This window comes from Elaeis guineensis, chromosome 5 (genome assembly GCF_000442705.2).
Source record: "Elaeis guineensis isolate ETL-2024a chromosome 5, EG11, whole genome shotgun sequence".
Taxonomy (NCBI): domain Eukaryota; kingdom Viridiplantae; phylum Streptophyta; class Magnoliopsida; order Arecales; family Arecaceae; genus Elaeis; species Elaeis guineensis.
In genome coordinates this window covers 4,995,751-5,018,710 of record NC_025997.2, presented here as the reverse complement: position 1 = coordinate 5,018,710, position 22,960 = coordinate 4,995,751, and the positions used below count along the sequence as shown (strand labels likewise).

The window sequence follows — 22,960 nt, the reverse complement described above, 5'->3', positions numbered from 1 at the left end:
GAGAGACCAAACAAGACTCCAGTGAGAGTGGCAATCATGAAGATAAGGGAATTTGTTGGGAAGAGCACCAGTCCACCACTGCTCCCCGTCCCCCTCAAATCTTCAGAACTCCTGCAAACATCCATTCCATTCCACCCAAAAACCTAGGAAGGAAATACCACCTCTTCCCTTGCCAAAAAAGGCAATGCAGAGCATGAGCCATTCCATCACCCCCAATCCTTCCTTTGTTAGAAAACAATCTTAATGTTCTAGTATATATATAATTGTCCAATCACCACTCAAAGGAAAGCCCAACGGTAAGAACCAAAGAAAATAACAATAAAGAAAGAAGAGACAGCATAAAAACTGATACAAAAGGATGAAATGGAACTAGAATGTTTCCAAATATGGCTACTAAGGCACTGCCATTTTGAAGGAGAAAATAACTATCTACCTATCAATCTATGTTTACCTCTACATCAGGGAGCTGTTGATAAGACCAGGCCAAGAGGAACCACCCCCATTCCAGTAGTCTCTTCCAGGGTCCATAGCTGCCATATTGCCTCCCCCACCAACCTGCCATTGCAGACCCATGAACATCTTGCTCTCCCCTCCATCCGCAGCTTTGCATGACCCTTGGCTAGTTGTTGGAGTGCTTGAAGTTGTAGCAGTGGTTGCACCAGTTAGACCTCCATCAAATGGCAGCACGGCCTCCTCCCCAGCAACACTATCCTCCACCTGCTCCACACTACCATGACCCCCAAACCCATAGTAGAGATTGTGGAAGCCACTGGTGGTGGTGGTGGTGTCAAAGAGCCCGCCCCTCAGAATGTCAAGGAAGCCTGGAGTTCCTGTGGGGATATGGCCAGAGTTAGGGTTTCCTAGAAGGAACGAGTCATGGTCATCCAGCCCTAACTGGCCTCCGGTGGGTGGCTTGTGGAGCCTGGCAAAGGCTAAGGAGAGATCACTGGGGTCATAGGAAAGGGGAGGTGGGAGGAGGGTGGGTAGTGGTGGGTTAGAGTTGGTTGCGAGGGCTTGATCTTGGGCCCTCTTTGATGTAGAAGAGGAGGACCTCTTGTTCTTCCTGCAGCCACCACCAACTGGGACATTTCTAAGGGAGCCTCCTTTGGTCCAGTACCTCCTGCAGCCCTTACAGAAGTATCTTGGCTGGGAGAGGCTGTAGTTATTGTAGTAGCAGAACTTGGTGTTGGTGGAGTCACATCTAGGGCACTTGAGGTTTTGTTCTGGCTGGGGCCTCGGCTTCCTCTCTTGCTGCTGCTGCTGCTGCTGTGTCTTGGGGCACCCAGTAAGAACTTCTTCTAAGGGAAGCGTAGCCATGACCTGTGGGAGATCACACCACCCATACATAACAAGGGAATTAATCAATTAAGAACACATAAAATTAAATTCAGAAATATGATGTGACTTCTATTCAAAAAAACCCAACAAGTCTCAGCTAGAATGACTGCTTAGTTCATGTTTCTTTTCTTTGAATCTACAAATGTTATAGGGTTTGAGAGTGTGGGGGGAAAAAACTCGCAAAAATTGAGAGGTAGCAAAAAAATATGACTATGATCAAAATGTTTTTTTTTTTTTTTTGAAAAAAAATCTTTCTTTAGAAAAGGCAAGATCGATATGGTTTGATCTAGTGATTTCTCGCCCCCGGTGGGGAGATCTAGTGTGGCTGGGAAGAAGTTTATGGTGCAGGTCAAAAGCTGATTCTGCCCCTAGCATCTGATCAGTTCTAGTTTGAGAGTGATCTGATCTGTTGTAGTTGTACTCACAAATCGAGATCAGTTGTTGTACTCGAAATTCTGTCATTCTTCTCATATCCCACAGGAGATCTATCACTTAGACGAGTTTTTTTGGTTTTATTTGGAAAATTTTGTGTGAGTTTAAACTCTGAGTAATAGAAAGAACAAAAAAAAAAAAAAATCCTCTCTATTATCAACTTGAAAGCAGTGGAGGCCAAGCTATTTGAGCTAATTAGCTGGTTGCCATTCCTCTCCACTTGGAAAAGGTCCAGGGTTTCAAAACCTGGTGACGGCATCTCCCACGATATTTCTTGAAAAAATTGGAAGCAGTGGAAGTTCCATTTCTTTAACCTTGAGATCCTACATCACAGATAGAGCTTTTGAAGAAAGAGATGAATTTCTTTCTTCAATACAAAGAACTGAGAGAAAAAGAGAAAGCATCATAGAGAACATCTCTATTTGTGCGCATCTCAGGTGGAAAAATCCTTTGAAGAAGAAAAATCCAGGAGGATAGGAGTAAAGATTCGGGTGAGATGACACTCTAAAAATCAGTAAAAAAAGAAATGAAGATTTCATCTTTAAAAAAAAAAAAAAAAAAAGGATTTCCTTTTCACTACTGCTCGACTAGAAAACTGTGGGTCAGCTCCAATTCTACAAAACCTAAGATCCCACATCACAAAAGATCTCCAGAAGCAAGACATTATGGATCCGTCTATTCAACTTCTTTCCTCAAAAAGAAATCAATGATTAATTACCAAGAGCAAACAAAACCCGCATATACAAAATCTCTACTTTTGGGCAACTCAGCTAGAGGAACCCCTTTAACCAACTTCAAAAAAATCAATCAAAGTAAGAGTAAAGAAAGAGAAAGGAGAATCGAGTATGAGGGGCTTGTTTGTAATTAAATACCTGGTGGTCTCCATTAGAAATCTCCATCCATGCAAACAAAATCTCTTGGAACACTCTACGGGTATATATAGACTAAGAAGAGGCTCATGCAGAGACCAGGAGATGAACTGAGCCCCCGTTTCCGGCTAGCTAAATTTTTGGGGGGGGGAAAAAAAACGAGAGAGAGAGAAAGAAAAAGAGATAAGGAGAAAGAGAGGAGGGTGGAGAGAAATGATTACTTTCCGTACGAAACGATCGATGTGTTTGGCTTGCACGCAGAGAAAGCATGGAAAATTCGAGCGAATCTGCAACGGATTCATAAAGAGTGAAAGCGGAGGGAGCGGGCCCCACTTGGCGTGGAGCGCAACAATACCAGGCGGGCCCCGCGGGCCCCGCCCGCCGATTAATCGCCGCGACCACAACTCGGCGGTTTATTTAGTGGAAATCCCATCACATGATCTCCCGATGATTGCCGGAAATTAATCCCGCCCTTGCGGTCCCTCCTCCCCAGCCATCTGATCCTGAGATCAATTTCTATTTTAAACTACGATGACTGTGAGCATGGATGTTGACCGGTCAAAACACAGTCGGGTCGTCAAAGGCGAGCCTCAGCGGTTGGTAAAAGAATGACAGGAGGGAGCAGAGAGCGCCTGCTTTCGCTTTCTAGTTTCTAGTTTCTACGCCTCCAGCTCTAATCTTCATCCTTATGGTGGAACTCCAACTTGTGCTGTCCCGTCGGCCGGACCGGACCCTACTGGTGAGTGATGATCGGAGTCGGACTACTGTCCGAAAAGACGAGTTGTGCCACGGAGGACGCGAGAGACGGGAAGCAGGCGGTTAGGTCGCGCGAGGAGCGGGAGGAAGGGATGGAGAGAGGTGGCCCGGTGGGGACCGGGGGGAGGAGGGTGGGGATGGATGGGGCCCGAGGAGGCTATGTCCAATCCACGTCTTTTGTCGGTGGTGAGTGGGTCAAGTAGGGTCCGCCTAAAGATGGCAACGTGGCAGCCGACCGCGGCGAGAGGTGACGGAATATTTCGGGCTCCGAGCCATTTCTTTCCTTCTTTCTTTCTTTCTTTCTTTCTTGTGAAAAAATAAAGGAAGAAAACAAAGAAAGGGAGGAGAAGAACATAGAATGGAAGAGCGAGATGGGGGCCCGCAGAGAGTGTCCAGACTCTGAACGCTGCAAGCGGAAGCGAGGGATATCTGCCGACGACGGTTGGAACCGCGCGCCCCGTTTTGGGATTTGGCGAAGGGGGTGACGAGGGTCGCGTGCACGACGCCTCGAGGGGCACGTGACGGGGGGGACGTCATTCAGTCATCAGGGGGCGAGCGCGGTCGACCCGGATTTGTCGGCTGGCCGCAGAGGTCGGTTATGGAGATGGGGGAGGGAAGGATAACGGACAAGATCTGGATGTGTCGGGATTCTGAGGATGGTCGTTGCTTATGTAACGTACGAGGTAAGCCACAGCTGTCTGTCTATACCCGAGTGGTTTTTTTCTCTTTTGGGGCCAAAGACTGCTAAACTGGTGGATGGATGGATGGATGGATGGAGGGTGTGCAGAGAGAGTCCGTCCAAGTTCGGGGAGAAGCGCTTTTCAGGCTCGCACCTTTCGAAACGAGAACGGAATGGCAAACCACAGGTCGACAGATATCACCTAAACATCGAGCGTACACAGAATAAATTTTTATACATCTCATTGTTTTGTTGTTTGTTGGCCAAAAATCATAACACAAGTTCATTAGAAAAAGCTCCGACAGGTGCCTCGATCGGCACCACGTTAATTTGTTAGAATTTAACTTTTAATGTAAACTTTTCATTCACTACGAGGCACTACCTGTAAGCAGAACTTGTCTATCCAAGTTATGAACCATTGAAACTTCTCTCTGGCATGGGCATTTGTATCAACTTCATGCTTGCTCCAATGCTTTTAGAAGGGATATGCTTCCCTGGCTACCTGTGTACAGGAACACAGCACATGCATCCCAGTACATTAAGCACAAGTGGATGCCTTTTTCTTTGGGACAGCTGTTAAATCTGTTTCTGCTTTGGGTCCCTTATTGTATGGAGAGGCGGTTGGGCTGGACCATTGTTGACTAAATGCAGGTAGGCCCAAGTCGGCACAACAATAAATTGGTATCATGCAATCGCTCTGAAGTCAGGTAATATTTTTTAAGTGGTTGTCAATCAAATCATAGATACGTCTTGAATCAAGTACATAAATAGACTTGAAGCTTAAGCTGTCTTTAGGAAGAACATGATAAATTATATCCAAAGAAGATGTTGAAACACCTACATGCATCGAGTACCACAGACTACATTGTTGTAGGCCCGCACCTACGTTTATCATGGACCACACAGGAATTGAGGAATCGAGAATGTTTGTGCGTCTGTATTTCGTCATCAATTGATTTATGACTACCATAATTGGAAATTAAGAAGAGTATTTGGACTATAGATTAATTAAAAGCATTCATCACAACCATACCGAACCTTTCGGGCCCCTACCTACCAGAACCCTCGTATGAATAAACTACCATTCAAACATGAAAAACATCCCAGCCATCCTTGCACAGCTAGCTACAAGTTTGTCATCCGATCCAAAATTTGTATGTATACATATATAACCAAAAAAAAAAAAGGAATATATCTGTCCACGCTCACCCTATATATACGGCTGCAAAAATATTTCAATAACCCTTACGCCATTAATTATTTGATATACAATTCATAGACGGATTCATTACAAATAAGTCTAACTTTTCTAAATATTTATTGCACTGGCAAGAACTAGTAAACCCTTGATCCTTGTATGCAGACTGGTCAGTCACCAGACGTGTACATGGTTACAAATAATATGGTTTCAATCTTATATATCAATTAGGCATGCTTTAGCCAAAATTAAAAAAGGGCATGTTGCTCCTTGTTTGTACAGAACCGGTGGCGAAAGAGTCTGAACGATTTGTTCATTTGCTGAAAGACAGACAGGTAAAGGGATCTAATATCATCACCACCACAGTCTCTTACCTACCCAGCCAAAAGGATACACCACAGAGTCCAGAAGTTGATTTCTATGCTCATGAAAACTAGACTGGCATCGAATCCATGGGCACAACCGCACAACATGCAAGACCATGGGTTATGCAACCATGGTAACACAACCACATGGATCACCTAGAAATAAACTTTGATTCTCTCACAAAAACCAGTGTCCAATTCCACTCACAAGCATACCGCCTGCAGCGGGTATCAAATTCCACTCACAAAGACCAGTGTCAAATCGCACAACAAATTCCACCATCGGCTTGGTTTACCTTGCACGCTCTGCAAACCCTCAAAAACCCACAAGCCTCAATGGGACCGTTGATCAGATCCAACCTGTCCATTCTCCACATCCATGCATAAGCGGACGTGCGCAATTCTAGGTTCGCAGGAACCATGAGCCGACACGCCCATTCATTCCGGTGCTCCTCAACTGCTGTCAGAATTCAGGATTGAAACATTATTGATGAACAAAATTTGGTGCATTTCAACCATTAGATGCCTGTCAAATTCGGCGCATTGGCAATACCATATGAAAGCATAGTCATCACAGCCATCTATTTTTCTCTGCACGTTTCTTAGCATGCTTTGCTCCTGGGCAGGCAATGACACTTTCTGACAACAGATTTGGCACTCAAAACCCAAAATCAACAAGGCCATTAGATCATCAGCAATCATGAAAAAGGAATGATACCTCCACGATAACCCATTAAGAAGGACCATGAGGAATGATAACAAGGGCCGTGAGGATTGGCAGCGGCATCATAGTCTCTTGGCAGAAGTATAAAGGACCCCATGTCTCAAGCTCTAAAAGGTCATGGCAAACACACCGGCCCCCCAATCAATATTAGATCATACGCTCGAGATTGTTCTGTTATATTACCTGTAAGCCAGTTTGGCTCCACCAATTGTTCAAATTAATCACTTCAAGAGTCAAGTGGACCTGCTTCCGCCTATCAATAATATAACATGTCCATTTTATCATAGCCACCATGAGTGTGTATATATATATTTTTTTTGGAAGATACCAATCCATTTGGCTTTGAAAAAAAGGGGCTCTGGCCCTATGCTTTGGTTCTGATTGACAGATAATACTTTTTAGTGGTTGAGGCAACGTAAACACTGCAATTTTCTAATAATCTATTGGACTGATGATAGTATCGTATTATCTCAACCATGCAGAACTTCCAGGCCAAGCAAAGAAAGCCTCAATTGACCGGTTGATTTTGATGCATGACCTAAATTTATGTATGGATAATCTTCTAGAAGCATAAACCAATGTCTCAGATTTGATGAAAACAAAGAAAGTTGAGTTTAAGAACAAGAGCATTGAACCCTCTGGACGAGCAGAAGGAGGATTCTAGCAGCTACAGCAATTATGGAATCAGCAAACTGGCTCAACTCAACCAGTCAAGAAATTTACCACCAGATATCCATTTCCACCCCATATAAATGGAATAAGAATATTGTCAATGCAATAATATCAAACTTCTAGGCAAAAGAGAACCATTATGCCTCATCACACCACATTCTCCTTAAAAGAAAATAATAAAAAAAAAAAAGTTAAGTTAAACAGTGTCCAGCTGTGAAACATCAATCCTAAATAGCTTGATGCAGCAGCAATATATCAATTTGCACTAGTGAGTGGCAACATAACTATGGTTTTGGTTTACATAGTCTTGAATTCATAAAATTCCAATGCTTAATAATGACAGTATATTTTGGCACACTGTATCAGGTGCAGAAACTCATGTGATAGGGAACTGTGGTTGAACTTTGTTGCGCTGCAGAGGGCTTAATTCATCTAGGTTAAAAAAAGGGCATATGTACCAACAAATCAAACACTCGAAAAGGCACAAAGGGCCCATTATACAGATTCTAGCATTCAAACAATACTTCAACTAAAAGAAACAACTTGGTTATATTATATGAAAATGACATTAAAATCCCGAAATCCAGCCTCATGATAAGAAATTTTCAGTTAAGGTAATTCTCATTAAGCTTAAATTCCAAGTTTCATTAGCGCAAAATCAATATAATGCATCGTGAAAAAGTTGACAACTGATTAGCTGAAAAGAGATTAAAATATTGTCTTGAGTCATGTACGTGATCAGACTGAATATTGAGCTGCCTATAATCATATTGAAGTGATCCCTCAACTACATAACTAGGCAACCCTAAGATGATATTTTAATAGACAGCAGCCATCAAATGTACTTCAGTACACATCTATAAATAGTGCTTATGATACAGTTCGAAATAATGCAAGGATGACAGGTACCATATTGAGTTATGAAATGAAAATAAGGCTGATCCTACAATGGTTTTTTAACGTGTCATTGACTAGTGCTTGAATAAGCTTCTGATGATCAAAAAGCTTTGCAGTGCTAGAAATAAAATCACTAGATTAGACTGTATATTGCTCACATATTTATCCCAAAAAAAAAAAGAAAAAAGTGCACCCATTTTCACCTTTTATCTCAGTGTTCCAAATTAATAATAAAAAAGAACCTGCGGGGAAAACTCCTTTTAATGAAGATCATCTCTGTGATTCTACCTGAGAGTAAACAAGGTTAGGCCTGCTGAACTTCTTTGTTAAGGAGTTAGTGTTGTGATGATATTAATGCCTGCATTTATGGTTTACGTGGTCTAATTCCTATGCGCTTAGTTGATTTGATTATTTAGTCACTGATCAAGTTCTACAAATATGTTACAATCTTTTAACACATGATTTTTTTTTATTTTACATTGATGCATTAAGTCTTGATTTTACACTTGCTTTTCATCTAAAATTTAGAGAAGGCAGTCAATGAGAAGTCATGTTCTTATCTATTGCCCCATTCATCCATAATTTGAACTGGTGACACGAGGATTTTCAGTCCTCTGCTCTACCAACTGAGCTATTCCGACCATTTCCCGTCTAGCCGAGTCATTGCACTCAGACTTCATCTCGCTCCTGACTTAGCGAGACTTATGACAAGAGTGGGAAAAGGCGATGAAAGCCCACTACAGTACAGTCGAAGTTAGCGGCTGAGTTAGCCTAGCCTCGCCTATGACATGGATAAGGAGCTTATCTTATAGAAGACAATTTCATGAATATGAAATTGTTCTAGAGTTTGTAGATTACAAGAAATTGCAGTATCCATCAATCAATCAATGACAACTTGCTCTTTGGATATTACCGTGTCATATAAGCAACATCAATTTTCAAACCTTGAAACAACAAATAGAAACTTAACAACCATCATACTACCTAATTGGATTTTAACAGGTGATTAACAAATAACAGTCAATCCTACTTAAACCACAACAGCTGAAAATCCTAACAGTAACCAGAGCAGCTTCCTATAAGTCCTAAACTGGACTCTTGCATAGATTCTCTTGCCAAGAGCTTGACGATATTCAGAACCAACCTCCCACAAAGTCGAGGGTACAAGTGGGCTACATAGACCCCAATCATATGCAAAACAGATAGACCCATGATGGAGAATGGATCCCAAAAAGTGACCCAAGGTGGATAGTGATCAAGCAGAATTGGACTAGGCAGAGACCAGATTGGACTTGATTACACTCGACAGATATTAGTGAAACTTTTGGATCTAGGCGTGAACAAAGACACAATCAGAAGAACCCTGAAAAAAGATCTGAACTACCTCCAAGTCAAAATTGAGAACCCATACACCAAGTCCAGGCATATATTGAGGTTATTGAAGATGTTAATGTAACTGAATCACTTGCAACCCCATGCAAAATCCTAATTATGCTCGTGATATACTGAAAAGGGTGATAATGTGTTAGATTCGAGTGAGTTCCATGCAATATTGAATTGTTATCATGCAGGTTTAAGTGTACTATTACAATCCACTTTCAAATGTTTACTTTGGTTTTTGGAAATATTTTATTTTTATCCCCTTGACACTCTTTTTAACTACAGTTTCTCTTTCTACAAATCATTCCATCTCTATTCTGAAAATAAACTGAATTTTTATATTGTTTTCTTTAAATCCACTTAACATGGGAATTTGTAATTTATAGTTTCCCCACAAGGTTATACATGATAGGAGTGTATATTTTAGGTGCACAATATGCCTGGGTTATTGGTTTAAGTATTAACTGCAATAGATTTAAAGTATCAAGTTATTGTTTTTTTGATTTGGCAATACTCAACCTTAATCTTATAAAAGTCATGTTTCGCACTAATTAATATTTGAAAATTCGTAGGAGGTAAACAGCAGCCAAAGGGCCACCTAGTTCCATTAGGTGGCTGCCTACAGGTCAAGGCAGCCTAAACAATTAGTTTTTTTTTTTTAAAAAAAAAAATACTTCAGAAAAAATGAAACATAATATATCAAATAAATATGCAGTAGGTTAGGGGGAAGTCCCAATCTGGCAATACACAATATTGATTCATATAGTTGGTCTCATCCCGCAAGTTCAAATATGATGCAAAACAGCAAGACAAGGCGTGTCTTCAAAAATACTTAAAACCAATAAATGCACGAGTCTAGTTTTTCATATCCACACCTGATTGTTAGTGATAACAAGGCCAACTTATCAGGTGCCAAATTACATCTGCAATTGATATAATCTGATAACCATCCCTGAGTATGGCTTGCAATTGGCTGGGCTAGACTTAGACCACCCATAGACCAAGACCAATTTCAACATAATCTGGAAACACGTCCAACCTTAGAATCAACATGTCAATCCAGGCCTAACTTTAAGTTGGCCCACTCATCTCGCAGCTGCGCGTCAAACATAGAAGTTGGGAGTTGGAGATGGTGCAGCGGTAGGTTGGGGGTGAAGGGGGTTTCGGGGGGTGCACTTTAATGTTGCTGCAGATATAGCCATATAGAAGAGGGAAGAGGGAAGAGAGAAGAGGCAAAGATAATAGAGAAAGGGGAGGAGCAGGCAAGAAGACAACCCAAAGGGACAACATAGGAATTAGAGTTCTTATATAGAAGTTGTACCGTATCATGTTAAAAATTAATATCAAATAATTCAAGTGATTTGAGCTCTATGCTGGAAGTGAGAAAGGCCAACATTGACCTATGCTAACCATGGCATTATTTCAAGAATAAAATAGTGATCTTGGCCCAAACAAGAAGCACAAGCATGAATTTCATTGAATATCGATTATTCCGACTGAAGTTAGCCGAAACCCATAGACAACATCTCAGTGAAGTTAGCATTGAACATGGCCTCCATCCTTTGTGCAATGGTGTACAGTGAGAGCATATCATCAAAGCAGGTACCAAGAACATTGATTGGGTAATGGGTAACAATGATCCCTAAAGACTCAAATTATCGACACAGTTTGGCATTTTCACCATTGCTCCTACTCACAAGCAAAAACATCTTGTGGAACCCTTCAATGGAGGCAATACATATTTGGCGATTGGTAAACACAAGTTACAAAAGCATTTCTAGTAATTGCGTTGTAAACTTGTCAAGTTGAGCTTGAACCAAACAAGTTTTGTTGGAACTTAATCTACATATCAAATGATCAGACAATCTCCATTAATTTTCCTATTACTGTATAATTGCAACTTGAATTCTTCTTCAATCATAATCTTGATCTCCATATTCACAGTTCTATGGCCATACATCCATCAATTCCATTCTGGCACTGTTATAGCAAAGATGATACTATTTGACTGGACGTCTGCACTGGTTAAAGAACTAGTACAATGCAACTCATAGAATATAGTCAAAAGGAATGTTCAATAACATCCTAACTGAACTATATTATGGAGCAGTTCTAGAACAACAGTTCACATAAGAATCAGAAGGTCTATTTCATGTGTATGGCTTGTTGCCCTCTAATTTGTAGCATGTGTTATGCATTTATACTGAAATTCATATTCTTGGAACATTTTAGTGCATGGTCCAACATATTTTGTTTGACAGTTCATTACCATGGGAATTTTGGTTCTAGTGCTATTACAAGGAATCATATGTCAATTTAGGTAGAGAGGGGCATAAATAGATGTCATAAAACAAAAGGATAAGGAAATTCATTCATGACGAGAAACAATGGTTGACATAATTGCTTAAAGTTTAACAATGCAACTTCAGAAAGAATTTAAGCATGTACCACTTTAACTTCTCCACAATTTTTCATACTAAGATTGCTTCCTTCATTTTTCTGGTAAATTTTTAATATTGTAACTTGTAAGTGTATTTCTCGAATCAAACTGGTACATCTGTAATGTAATCACTCATGGATAATTGACAAGAGAATGGTTTTATTATCATGCTTAAAGAGGAGGCAGAGATGGAGGAGAGGACCAGAAGCACCAGCAGCAAAGGAAGAAGAGAATCAGAAGAAGTGAAGAAGAAGAAGAAAAAAAGTAGTAGTAGTTGCATAGCATCGGCAGGAGGAATGCAAAGAAGAAGAGGATGAGAAGGAGAAGCAGCAGCACCAACAGCAGCACCAGCAACAAAGAGGAGGAGGAAGAGGAGCACCACAACCACCAGCAGCAAAGAAGAAAAACCTGCAGCAGGGTAGCAGAGGAGGAGGAGAAGCAGCAGGAGCACCGGCAGCAACATCGCAACAGAGGAGGAGGAGGATAAAAAGAGGAGTAGGAGCGCCAGCAGCAAAGAAGATGAAAAAGAGAAGAGGAGGAGGAGGAGCAGTAGCACCAGCAGCAGGGTAGCAGAGAAAAAGGAGGACTTATCAGAGAGTGCAGAAGCTGGTCAGAGTCCTAGATCCACTGGAGAAGAAGAAGAAGAGCTAGTCGGATCCACCAGCTGAGGAGCATCGGTGCCTCTAAATCGGGAATGCAGATCCCTAATACACCCTCCCCTTGTATCTTTTTCCTTTTGGCTAATCATCATGATCAAGTGGCTGAAATTCAAAAATGATGAGGCATGCTTTTTTCTATGCCAAGAATTTTCTCAACATTAAAAAAAGGCATGCCATTTTAGCAATTAAAGCAAAATGGACTTCACCTTGGGCTATGCGAAGTGGTTAGGCTCAGTTTTACCTACAGCTTGCACCTAGGCACGCTTCAGGCATGCCTTGGACAATACTGTCATTAACAAAAGAAATGCATCTTTTTTTCCTTGTATAGAATGATGTCATTAGAAGATAAACTATTAGAAATTTGCATGTCATAAAATTAGTTTTCTGATTCACATGGATAATAGATCAAAAACTAAATGGAGAGGAAAGAGATAAATTTTTGAACATTGAAAAAAGAAAAAAAAAAAATATTGCTTCCCACATGATTGTGTAACAACTTTCTATACATTGCTTGACGAAGGTTCTGAATTTTGCCAAAAAAAAAAATGATATTATTCTGGATGTATGGAAACCTTCCATACACAAAGATACTCTCACCTTTTTGATCCTCAAGTCAACCATATGTTCCTCAAAACTGCGTTGACTGGATGAAGTAAATCCTTCCCTTCTTAAACACATCATACCTCCTTGCCCATGAACCTTGGATGACGAAAGAAAAGTTCAATAGAAAGAATACAAAAAACAAAAATACAACTTCAATGGAAAGAGTATGGTAAAAAATAAAAATGTTGCATAATGTGTAAAACAGAAGAAATCATATACTGTCATGTTGAAAAAAAATTAAGGATAGTTCCATTCCTGCATAGACAACATAAAAGGCTAGAGAACTACAACAGAAGTTTAGATTGTCATGAGGTTCTTGAAAATCTGAAGTTCCTCACCATTCTAAGAGTTGTTGGATATCAGAAATCTAGATACATCTTCAAACCTTCAACAACCAGATCATGCTTAAATAATCCAGTCAAGGAGCGTAATAAATTTGAGGATTATTCACCAACAGCAAAAAATTATAAATCAGAAAATTTCAGGAAAATTTTCAGGAGAAATTACGGGCATGCCAAAAATTAAAAACATATGCATTAAAAGTATATGAAACATGTGGTCCCTTCCTCGTCCCCTGCCCCCTCCAACGTATACACATAAATGGGAGAATTGTTTTCAGAAAGTGCCACTTAAAACTAATTGGGTGTTCTGTGAGAAATCTTCATGACTTCCAAACATAAATATTTTGCTTTGTATCTACCCTATCCCGCACCAGTAAATGCTTTATAATTCCCTTATCTTTCCATCAGCTACCAGGACTAAAAGGTAGACTTGAAAGGTGATTGTTCTCGCATAAACTCAAACTGGTTTTTAAAAAAAACATCATTTTCTTTCATCCATCATACCATCACTATGTTATCTAGATAAGGGAGGACCTAAGTTGACATAGTTTGACTTGTTATGAAGGATCTGGAAAAGCTTGCGATAACAAAAAATGCAGCCTAAAATTATTAAAGGGGGAAAATAAAATCATAAGACCAAAATCCATATTGTGGAGATAAAACTTAAAGGTTGAATTTATGGTTATAATATGATATTCCATTACATCCTCCCACAAGTTGGCAGTGTGGCACAAGTTTGATACCTCGATAGTAAGTGTGACCTTGTGTATTGCCTTTGCAGTCATACAAAAGGGTGCTTAAATACTTGTTTAGTTGTTCAGCATGGTACTTACTTTCAATATTTAACTAGATAATCTGTTTACAATATTAACCCAATCCTTCAATGATTATTCTTCCCTAAATAATTGGCATCATGTCAAATCTTCATGCTGCATCCTTTTTGCCTACTTAAAAATCTGCCTCTACAGTAGGAATATTTTACATGAATTGAATGGTGACACATATAGGTCATCCTGATTTTGGTTCCTCTTATAGTTTCCTTTAAGAGATTCATCAAGCAATTACCAATGTAAATAAATATTAAGTCCTTAATCTCATGATCTTTCAATAGAAACTGTATTCTATCATTCTTGATGAGCTTTATTTGATCAGCATCTGCTATGTATTGGTATTCCTTATTCAATACCTCACTTATACAAAATTAACACATTTACTTCTACAGAAATCTACAATCTAAAAATTTCACCTACTCCATTCATCTCTCTCTCTATACCTTAAATAGTCAAGTAAGAAGCTATTCTAATACTGACTTTGTTCTAGAATTTCCTTTCTCCATGCAAAGACTGAAGTCCAGCACCTAAGGCTCAAACACTAATATATATATACTTCATCAACAATTAACAAGCATGTGTACTTCTCAAAATACTGTCTAATTATATGAAGATGCCAAAATCGGTATTAAAAAAATTGGACCGCAGTATTAACAAAACACGGCAAGATGAGATTCACGCTACCATATACCCCTTGATCAACATATGAGTACAACAGATGAATATAGCAGCAATAAATGTACCAAAGGAAGATGCACCAATCACAAGTAAGTAGTGGAAATTTGTTTGAGAAAGAAAGGGCATGTGCAGCAAAGATTTGGGGAGGCCCCAGTACAAATGTGACTTAGACTATGTTGAAAAGGTCAGGAATGATGAGAGGAAGAGCTGATAATAACATGATGGAATTGTGACAAATGTTTTAGCCATTAATAGGAATGGATTAACAAAACAACACAATTGCAAGAAATTTGTTTGATGCTTCACCATTATCAACTTCATACAGCATTCAATTGTGACAAATGATTTAGCCGTTAATAGGAATGGATTCACAAAATAACACAATTGCAAGAAATCCCTTTGATGCTTCACCAAGAAATACAAGCTCTTATCAACTTCATACATCATTCTAGATATGTTTAACATGATTCACAAGCCATGTATTTATAAAAGAACTAGTTTTCAAACATCTAGTTATGATATTGGTGAAGAGACTTCTTATTACTTCTATGCTCAGGTGTGTTCACTTCTCCTCAGGTCATTCATGCATCGCTCGTGTCCATTGGATAACTTCCCAGCACTCTTAAGAACGTTGCAAATTCCTGTCAGGAGAAGGCTCTGTCATGATCCTCTTTGGGTTTCCTAGATATCTTGCAGGGACTTCTAGGAGACAATACCTTTAGGTGCCTAAGGGCATTCTGAGCATTTGGCGCAGCCATTGATGCCTCAAAATCTACATAGAAAAGATAGTCAAAGTACCTGGGCACAATATATTCGACAAAGTTAATATCCAACCGTTTGAATATTTAACCTTTATAACTTTTTTGGGATATGTCGATATACGTAAATGCACAAAGAAATATGAAAATACAGAACAGTTGTGGTAATAACTTTAGAGGCCCATTGCTGCCATCTTCAGTCATGCGTAAGGGCTTTTTCTTTCGAGGACGACTTTCAATCTGAGGAGACAAAAGTATTTATTACATCAGAGAGCATGCCCACATGCTCGATACTGCACTAATGTCAAAACCATATGCAGTGGTACAAGATGTTGCAACATGCCTTTGTGAGGTTGATGTCTCTCATGGCAAAAACAGCAAGAGCCTTAAAAAGCACACCAGGTCCTTCTTCTAGAGAGAAAACTATGCTCGTCTGAGAATGACAGAATACTAGTGTCATCAGTCAGATGAAGTAAACAAGCTATGCACCAGAATAATATAGAACTTGAAACATAAGTTCAAGTTTGTGCTTCCCTATAATGAAAGGTTAATGATGTTATCTTCAAAAATAGAAAGCTACTTCTGTTGCTAAGCATACCTTAAATGGTTTGTCGGTACCTGGAATAATTGGTTCTCGTGCTAGCATTAAAAATCGAGTAACATTTTCAGGGTCATCCTACAGAATGAACAATATTTTACTGAAGTACACAGATAGCCATGTGCATCCAATCGATGAGAATGAAAGAAGTACCTGGATATCTTGTGCAAGAATATCCAAACCATAAATTTCAGCAGCCAATGAACTGGCAACTGCCCCTGCATCTTGGAGTTTTTGGACAGCAACAAACTAGATAGACAATATGTTTCATAAATTTTCAAAATGAAGGAAAGCAACAGTAGAAAAAGAATAAAACTTGGATCAGTTAGAATTTTAGTCTCAGATTTTCCTTATCATTTTTTAAGCTTACCATATGAAATCTTGAAAATGTTATTTGAATTATAGTAATTTTTACTCAGAAAAATTAAGATTTGTTAAGAAAGAAAGGACGAAACTAGATAACAAAGCTAGCATCAGTGCCTTACTTTTGCAGCTCCTGCAGTATCATCGACAGCTTCTCTGACAACTCCCAACTTTGTCAGCGTATGCTCACACTGTGCGAGAGCCTGAGATTTCAATTGAATTAGTATCAAGTCACATGAAATCCTAATGCCCTTTTATAACAAATTTGACTACAATGAAAATGAAGGCAATGTTTACTTGAGGGTGGCTGAGAACTCTTTTTAAATCTTCCTTTTTCACACCAGGGTTGGCTAGTAAGCAATGCCTAACTGCATATTTTACTTCCCCGACGATATGCAATTTATGACGAAGTAAAAGGTCGTAGTTGCGATGGATGCTACCACCTAATGAATTTTCAATGGGTAGAACTGCCCGATCAACAAGCCAACGTTCAACAGCCTGCAAGATGACAAAAATAATATTAGTCGAAGCATACTATCAAAACCTGACAGGGTGACTTAACCCTGTTAGCAAATGATAAGTTTCTGATGGATGTCATAGCTTGGGAGTTGGGAGTTCCATCACCAGTACCAACATTTTGGAATAGGGGCCAGGATGATAGCGGGATGTACAACAAGAATCCTTGGAGGTTGTCAAGCAATCCAATAAAAAAAGAAATGGAAGGACTAAAGAAGACTGATTGAAGTTGTGCAAACATTCGAAAGAACTTACAGCAGCAATATTATAGTACTTAAAATGCATACCTTTTAACAAAGGGTTCAAAAAACTAACCCTTGATATTTGAAAGAAAAATGCTTGATGGCTACGGTTTATGGTCATGGCTTCTCTAGCCTGCAAGTTATATGAAACGGAAAGTTTTGTGCGCCTCTGCCATAGCAAACTCGTTCTTAAGAATCATTATAAACAGGAAGGCCAATTCCTACAGTTTGAAGCCTCTATCCATGTAAGACCAAGCTAATGTGTACATCTCTCAATTGACATGTTCATCAATAAATGGTACAACCTTACATGCTTTTAGCTCTCAGATAGTTTTTTTGAATGCTCAACATATACAGAACAGATGATATCACAACAGAAAAGGGTGGGTTTCTCTAGTGAAAAAAATCTTCTTCCAAGTGTTTGATTTCTCTGCAGTGTAGAAAAACCTAGGCGGCTGATAAATTAGTAACATGATTTTCCTTTCAATCCACATACTACCATCCCATAACTTGGTTCCCCTAATGCCTCATGATTCAGATCATATAGAAATTTCAACACTGCCAAAGTAATAACAGCAAAACTAAAAACTTAACACAAATAGTATCAAAAAAAAGAAACAAAAATATTAAAAACTCACATCGAAAGCAGTTTCAAATAGTTCGCATGGAACGGCTTCGCAATTCGGGTATGCCTTTGCCGCCGCAGCTTCACTGTATGCACCCGGAAGACCCTAAAATCACAGCAAATCCATTGCCCAAACCATACCCACAGACACCCCCACCAAAACGAGAGCAATAGATAGATAAATTTCAATAAAACAAGAAACCTATACCAACCATGCAAAGAAGAACAGGAATACGAAATGAATAACGATTGAAGCCAAAAAAAAAAAAAGCGCAAGAACTCGGAACCTGGTAAGCAACTCGAAGACGAGACCCATTAACCGAACCAGCGACATCAGATATAGAGAGAGGTTCTATAACAAACACCATTGGGGAAATTTTGACATCAAATGGAGAAAAAAAGGAAAAAGAAAGAAAAAAAATAAAAGAACCACAGTCGAATCGGTCGAAAAATGAGATATTTTTGCTTACTGGGCAGCGAAGGGGAGTCCTTGGAAAGGATATCGGGCTGGAGATCATCGAAGGCGGTATTCAACTCGAGAGCTCCGATATTGTTGTCGCCGCCGTTGCCGGTGTCTCCTTCTTGGACGGAGGCCATCGCGAAGGCCCTCCGCCGCCACCTAATGGCGATCATCGAGGGGGTTTTGTTAGGTTTTATCCTGCCCTCGCCGCCGGTGGATCTCCTTCGGAGCCATGGAGCTCGAGCGATGACTGTGGAAGCCATCGCTTCTGGAGTACCAGAGAATAAGGGTTTTGATCCCTCGCTCGCTCTCCGGCCTTGGTTGGAATAAAGAAGCAATCACCGGGCGGGGAGAAGCGGCGGACCGGATTCGGCTCCGGGCGAGAAGAAGCGGGCGAGGAACGGATTTTCCGTTACGGGGAACTTTGCCGCGGTGATCGCACCCCGATATGGCCGTTTCGATATGAATGGCCGGTCCAACAGCCGGCCGCCGATACCGAAACGCTTCGGCAATGTATGGTCCGAAATTTGAAATTTGATGCATTTATTACGTTGTTGTTGTTGGTATATGAACCACCCGACCAACAATCCTTGCTCTACGAGGTTTTTTGTCTGGCCAAGAATGCGAAGTTGCACGTGGTCTCCCATCAACAATTAGCGAACTATATTAGATAAATGGTCTTAACTATTTGGATTTGAGAATTAATATGATCTCCTGCTATCTCAATTTGTGAGTATTTTTATGTTTTATTCAACCATTGCTCAGAGAATTTGGAGGAATAGGCTTATTATGCCACCAAGCTAATCTTGGAAGAGGCTTAAATTCCCATATGTGCAATGTGTTTGGGCGTGATTAACTAAAGCTTGATGTAAGCTTGGGTTTGGTCTATAATATTGATGAGGCCGAGAAAAATTGAAGCTTGGTCTAGTTTGGATAAGCAATTAACAAGTTTTCGAGTTCACTTTTAAAAGCTACTTCCATAGCAAATAATAGGTACTTCCTCGTATCCCGCACTTCACATGTTTTTTTCTTGCACTAAAGGCACAAAGCTTTAGTAGTCCTCGACCAATTAAGTTCAAATCCTCTTTAATTTGCCATTAAGCACGAGAAGGCTGGTTGATTAATCATGAGCATCAATGTACAACGTGAAAGCCGTAATTGTATGGTCCCATGTAGTGTATCGTCCCTTGTACTCGTTAGGGCCCATGCAATCACTGCCATCCCATTGTATACAAATGATTGTAATTAATGAATCGGTCAACGTCAAATTTAGGATCATCAAGGCTATCAACATTTACCCACTGTTTTATTTTATTTATTTTTTTTTTTTGCAGCAAAATGATTGGAGAGCTATGGCCAATAATCCAGCTTGATTGCTACATTTATTTATTGCCCTGAAAGACAGAAGTATCATTTAAATATGTGAAGGCTATCATTGTAACTATTTGATTAATTGAGGACAGATTCTTGAAACTATTTTCATTAGGAACTATATAATATGGACTGCTAGATGAATCTGAGTCATACTAAAGTTTGAAAAATATCTTCTAGGGTGTACTGCATGTATGGTTGTTGTAACTAAAATATATTGTTTTACTAAACTTCTAAGACGTGAATAAATATTCTTACATAGCATATGATCATGAGAGAAAGCATACATGACAATAAATGATTTTCATAGCCCCAATGTACATTACTCTCCCTCTCATCCTTTAAAAGGTATGGTATTTTAAAAATTGTTATGGTATATTTTTAATTAATCATTCCATGATATGCGCACTATTTATGCAAAATAAGAAACATATGGTAGACTAGACCCTTTACCAAAATAAGAAGTATATTGTGAGAATTTAATTTATGACACGAAATGATATAGGCTCAACATCTAAAAAGGTATCTAATGGATTTATTTTTTTTAAAAAAAAGTCACGCTGTGATAATTTATGATTTACATCGGCCCCATTTTCTCCTTTTTTTTTTTTTTTTTTTTACAAATTAAAATTTATCAATATTTATCCAATATTGCTTTCAAAAATTGATATATTAGCATGTCACAGTAAGATATAACAGGATAATTTTTATTTTCAAAAAAAAAATGTAATTAACATTTTGAAAGATCTAAATAATTTTTTCACCAAAATATATTTGTCTACCAATTAAAACCCTCTTTCAACAAAATATATCAGTGACAACGTTAAGAGAAAATGAACAATGGAACATATCTCCTAAAACTCATAATATATTAATATATGTCAAATTATAAAGTTATATATGATTTAGAAGGAAATGTCCGGACTCCTATGTTGTTTATTCTAACTCATTAATCAAGCATAAATATTTACTATATATATATATTAATGATGATAAAATATTTAATGGAGATTATAAATTAGGGTTTTTATATATTCTTGCACTATAAATGTCGTCCAGAATTAGGCCTACAAAATTATCAGTTTTATTTCTAAAAAAGAGTAATTCTTCCCACATAGAAAGTTAAAATTATTTCCAAAAGCAAGCACTTGGATCATCATTTATGGTCACATAAAGTTTAAACACAATCACGTCAACTTCTGTCCTTCAAGCACATTTCCGGCACAAGACCATAAGAAACCTTCAACAAAGTTATAAATCTGCAACAAAACCTATGTAATATTCTGATCAAGAAGCCCATGCTTAAAAAATTTGTTTTCCTTGTTTTGTACCTAAAAAAATAGTCATGGTTGGAGACTAGTTGCTAACGCGTCGAGGACTGGGTCCACTGGCTCCCGGTTTCGGTCAGACCCCACGGCAAGTGCAATACGGAATGTGGAAACCGTGTTGTATTTTGCCGTCAACGGCGTGGCCAGCGGACAAAATGCAGTATTAGATGTTGTGTACTCTATCCCGCGATCAGCGTGCTCCGCGGGACCAATATTTTCAAAAGTTCACGTATAGCGAACTAGCAAGATGTCCAATTTAATTGATTGAATCCATCGGATCCATGGCGCCGGCAAGATATCATCATTATATTATTATTTATTATTTTTTAATTAAAAAAAATCAGAAAAAAATAAAAAAAATTCAATATATTTTCTAATTGATCACTGGCCGAAATGATAATTGGCAATGCAAAGATGAGAAGAAAAATATAATTTTGAAACTCACATTGACATTCTCTAATGAGCAATCGACATTCATAAGAGAGAACATCAATTCCTCATCAAGTGGAGTGAGATGATAGGATGATGTATGTGAGTGAGAAATCTTTTTGAGGCTAAACCACTTGGATATCCATGGAGATGATGCCTCCTCTTTCTAAGGGGCTGTAAGGAAGAGAGAGGGGCTTGGCAAGCCACAGCGAAAAGGCCATGAAAGATGAAGAAGGGAGAAGGAAAAAAAAACAAGAAAAAAAAATATATTATTTAGCCTCACATCCACTTGCATTCATACCCCATCATTGTTGGTTGTTGAAGAGAAGACAATCAACAAGGGAGGGCCATTAGAGACCAAAGAATAGAAGGAACAAGGAAGAAATGCTCAGGATTTCAGTCGGAGAAGAAGCACATGAATTGATAAACTCCACAAGAAAAAAAAAAAAAAATCTCATGAGAGCCGCTTAGAGTTCCACCTTGCATGAAAACTCAAAAGTCTGAGCTCAATTTTGAATTAAAAAAAAGATCAAACTAGATCGGGCCAACTGATCTGACCTGTTTGTCAGATTTTCTCAAGTTCGATCAAATTTTGACTATTTTTAATCAGATCGTACAGACGATGAAATCTTAATTAAATCAATTGAGCCAGCATTTCAAGATGCATCAAATCAATGATGCTTCTCATAGATTAGAGATAAAGAAAATGCCATTCTTTTGATGCTAACCTTCCCGCCAAATATTAGTTTCTAATGGACTCCAGCCTCAATTTCTACAAGTATTGGCCGCACCATATTTGGGCAAAACTAGCTCTTAGTCCTCTCCATCTATCTCTCATCAAGTTAACATGCATTTGATTTCGACATGATCATAGTCCAATCATTTAAATTGGGTATAATAGGTTAGGAGCCGGAATTGTCAGAGATTGGCTTGAAGCATTCTTATTCTTTATACCTTGCCTCGAGACTCTGTTTTACCTACCAATCATGACCTAGGAGCAGGCCACAGCCTATAAATTGCTAAGCCGAAATAATCATCGGCCGCTAGTGCAATCTTGTGGTGAATCTAACCTGACCTAGATTTTGGATACTCTCAGCGCCCATGAGCCGTGACAACAAAAATATCAAATTAATTCAGGTAATTTACTTCACCCAATAAAAGTATTTGTTTTGTGGAAGCCTTGCATTTTAGGTGCTCAACCCATTGGAACCCGCAAAGCATCTCTCAATCAATCACCATGATGATAAAAATTTGAGCACAACATAAGATTTGATGCTCGTATGTCTGATCCCATGTAGATTCTGTGTTGGATTTTGCTTTTCACAATGGATTTCACATTTCAATTTTTACACTCCCTTCTTCGCTTAAATATCTACTTTCTTGTCTCATAACCTTATACTTCTCTTGAA

At 39.0% G+C, this 22,960-nt stretch overlaps 2 protein-coding genes across 6 annotated transcripts; both read right to left on the bottom strand.

Annotated features, from left to right (window-relative positions):
* Window positions 1–206: 206 nt before the first annotated feature.
* Window positions 207–2,809, bottom strand: LOC105044661 (dof zinc finger protein DOF3.2). The gene is made up of 2 exons (XM_010922631.4): window positions 2,643–2,809; window positions 207–1,320 (listed from the first exon to the last, which is right to left on the bottom strand). Exons 1-2 carry the CDS (start codon window positions 2,667–2,669, stop codon window positions 454–456), a joined length of 894 nt encoding a protein of 297 aa, XP_010920933.1. The 5' UTR covers window positions 2,670–2,809; the 3' UTR covers window positions 207–453.
* A 2,653-nt stretch (window positions 2,810–5,462) lies between these two features.
* On the bottom strand, window positions 5,463–18,938 carry LOC105044663 (arogenate dehydratase/prephenate dehydratase 2, chloroplastic). Of its 5 annotated transcripts, none has more exons than XR_012141335.1 (13): window positions 18,434–18,938; window positions 18,251–18,315; window positions 17,977–18,069; window positions 16,878–17,078; window positions 16,703–16,783; window positions 16,371–16,466; window positions 16,218–16,295; window positions 15,963–16,052; window positions 15,712–15,859; window positions 15,578–15,633; window positions 15,406–15,502; window positions 13,007–13,108; window positions 5,463–7,195 (listed from the first exon to the last, which is right to left on the bottom strand). XR_012141335.1 is itself a non-coding variant. In XM_010922633.4 (12 exons), exons 1-11 carry the CDS (start codon window positions 18,684–18,686, stop codon window positions 15,443–15,445), a joined length of 1,221 nt encoding a protein of 406 aa, XP_010920935.1. In that variant the 5' UTR covers window positions 18,687–18,938; the 3' UTR covers window positions 7,287–13,108; window positions 15,406–15,442. The 5 variants fall into 5 exon arrangements, 2 of the variants coding, with proteins under 2 accessions (XP_010920935.1, XP_010920937.1); XR_012141334.1 differs by lacking the exon at window positions 5,463–7,195 and adding an exon at window positions 7,287–7,465; XR_003800831.2 differs by lacking the exon at window positions 5,463–7,195 and adding an exon at window positions 7,287–7,465 and having other exon boundaries at window positions 15,792–15,859; window positions 18,434–18,936.
* Window positions 18,939–22,960: the final 4,022 nt, after the last annotated feature.

Excerpts from the sequence above, each read along its gene's own strand:
- LOC105044661 (XM_010922631.4), bottom strand. The coding sequence starts at position 2,669 with ATGGAGATTTCTAATGGAGACCACCAG. Across the intron at positions 1,321-2,642 it reads TTTCTAATGGAGACCACCAG|GTCATGGCTACGCTTCCCTT; the intron begins GTATTTAATTAC and ends GATCTCCCACAG.
- LOC105044663 (XM_010922633.4), bottom strand. The coding sequence starts at position 18,686 with ATGGCTTCCACAGTCATCGCTCGAGCTCCATGGCTCCGAAGGAGATCC. Across the intron at positions 16,296-16,370 it reads TTCTTGCACAAGATATCCAG|GATGACCCTGAAAATGTTAC; the intron begins GTACTTCTTTCA and ends TTCATTCTGTAG. Across the intron at positions 15,860-15,962 it reads GAGACATCAACCTCACAAAG|ATTGAAAGTCGTCCTCGAAA; the intron begins GCATGTTGCAAC and ends TTGTCTCCTCAG.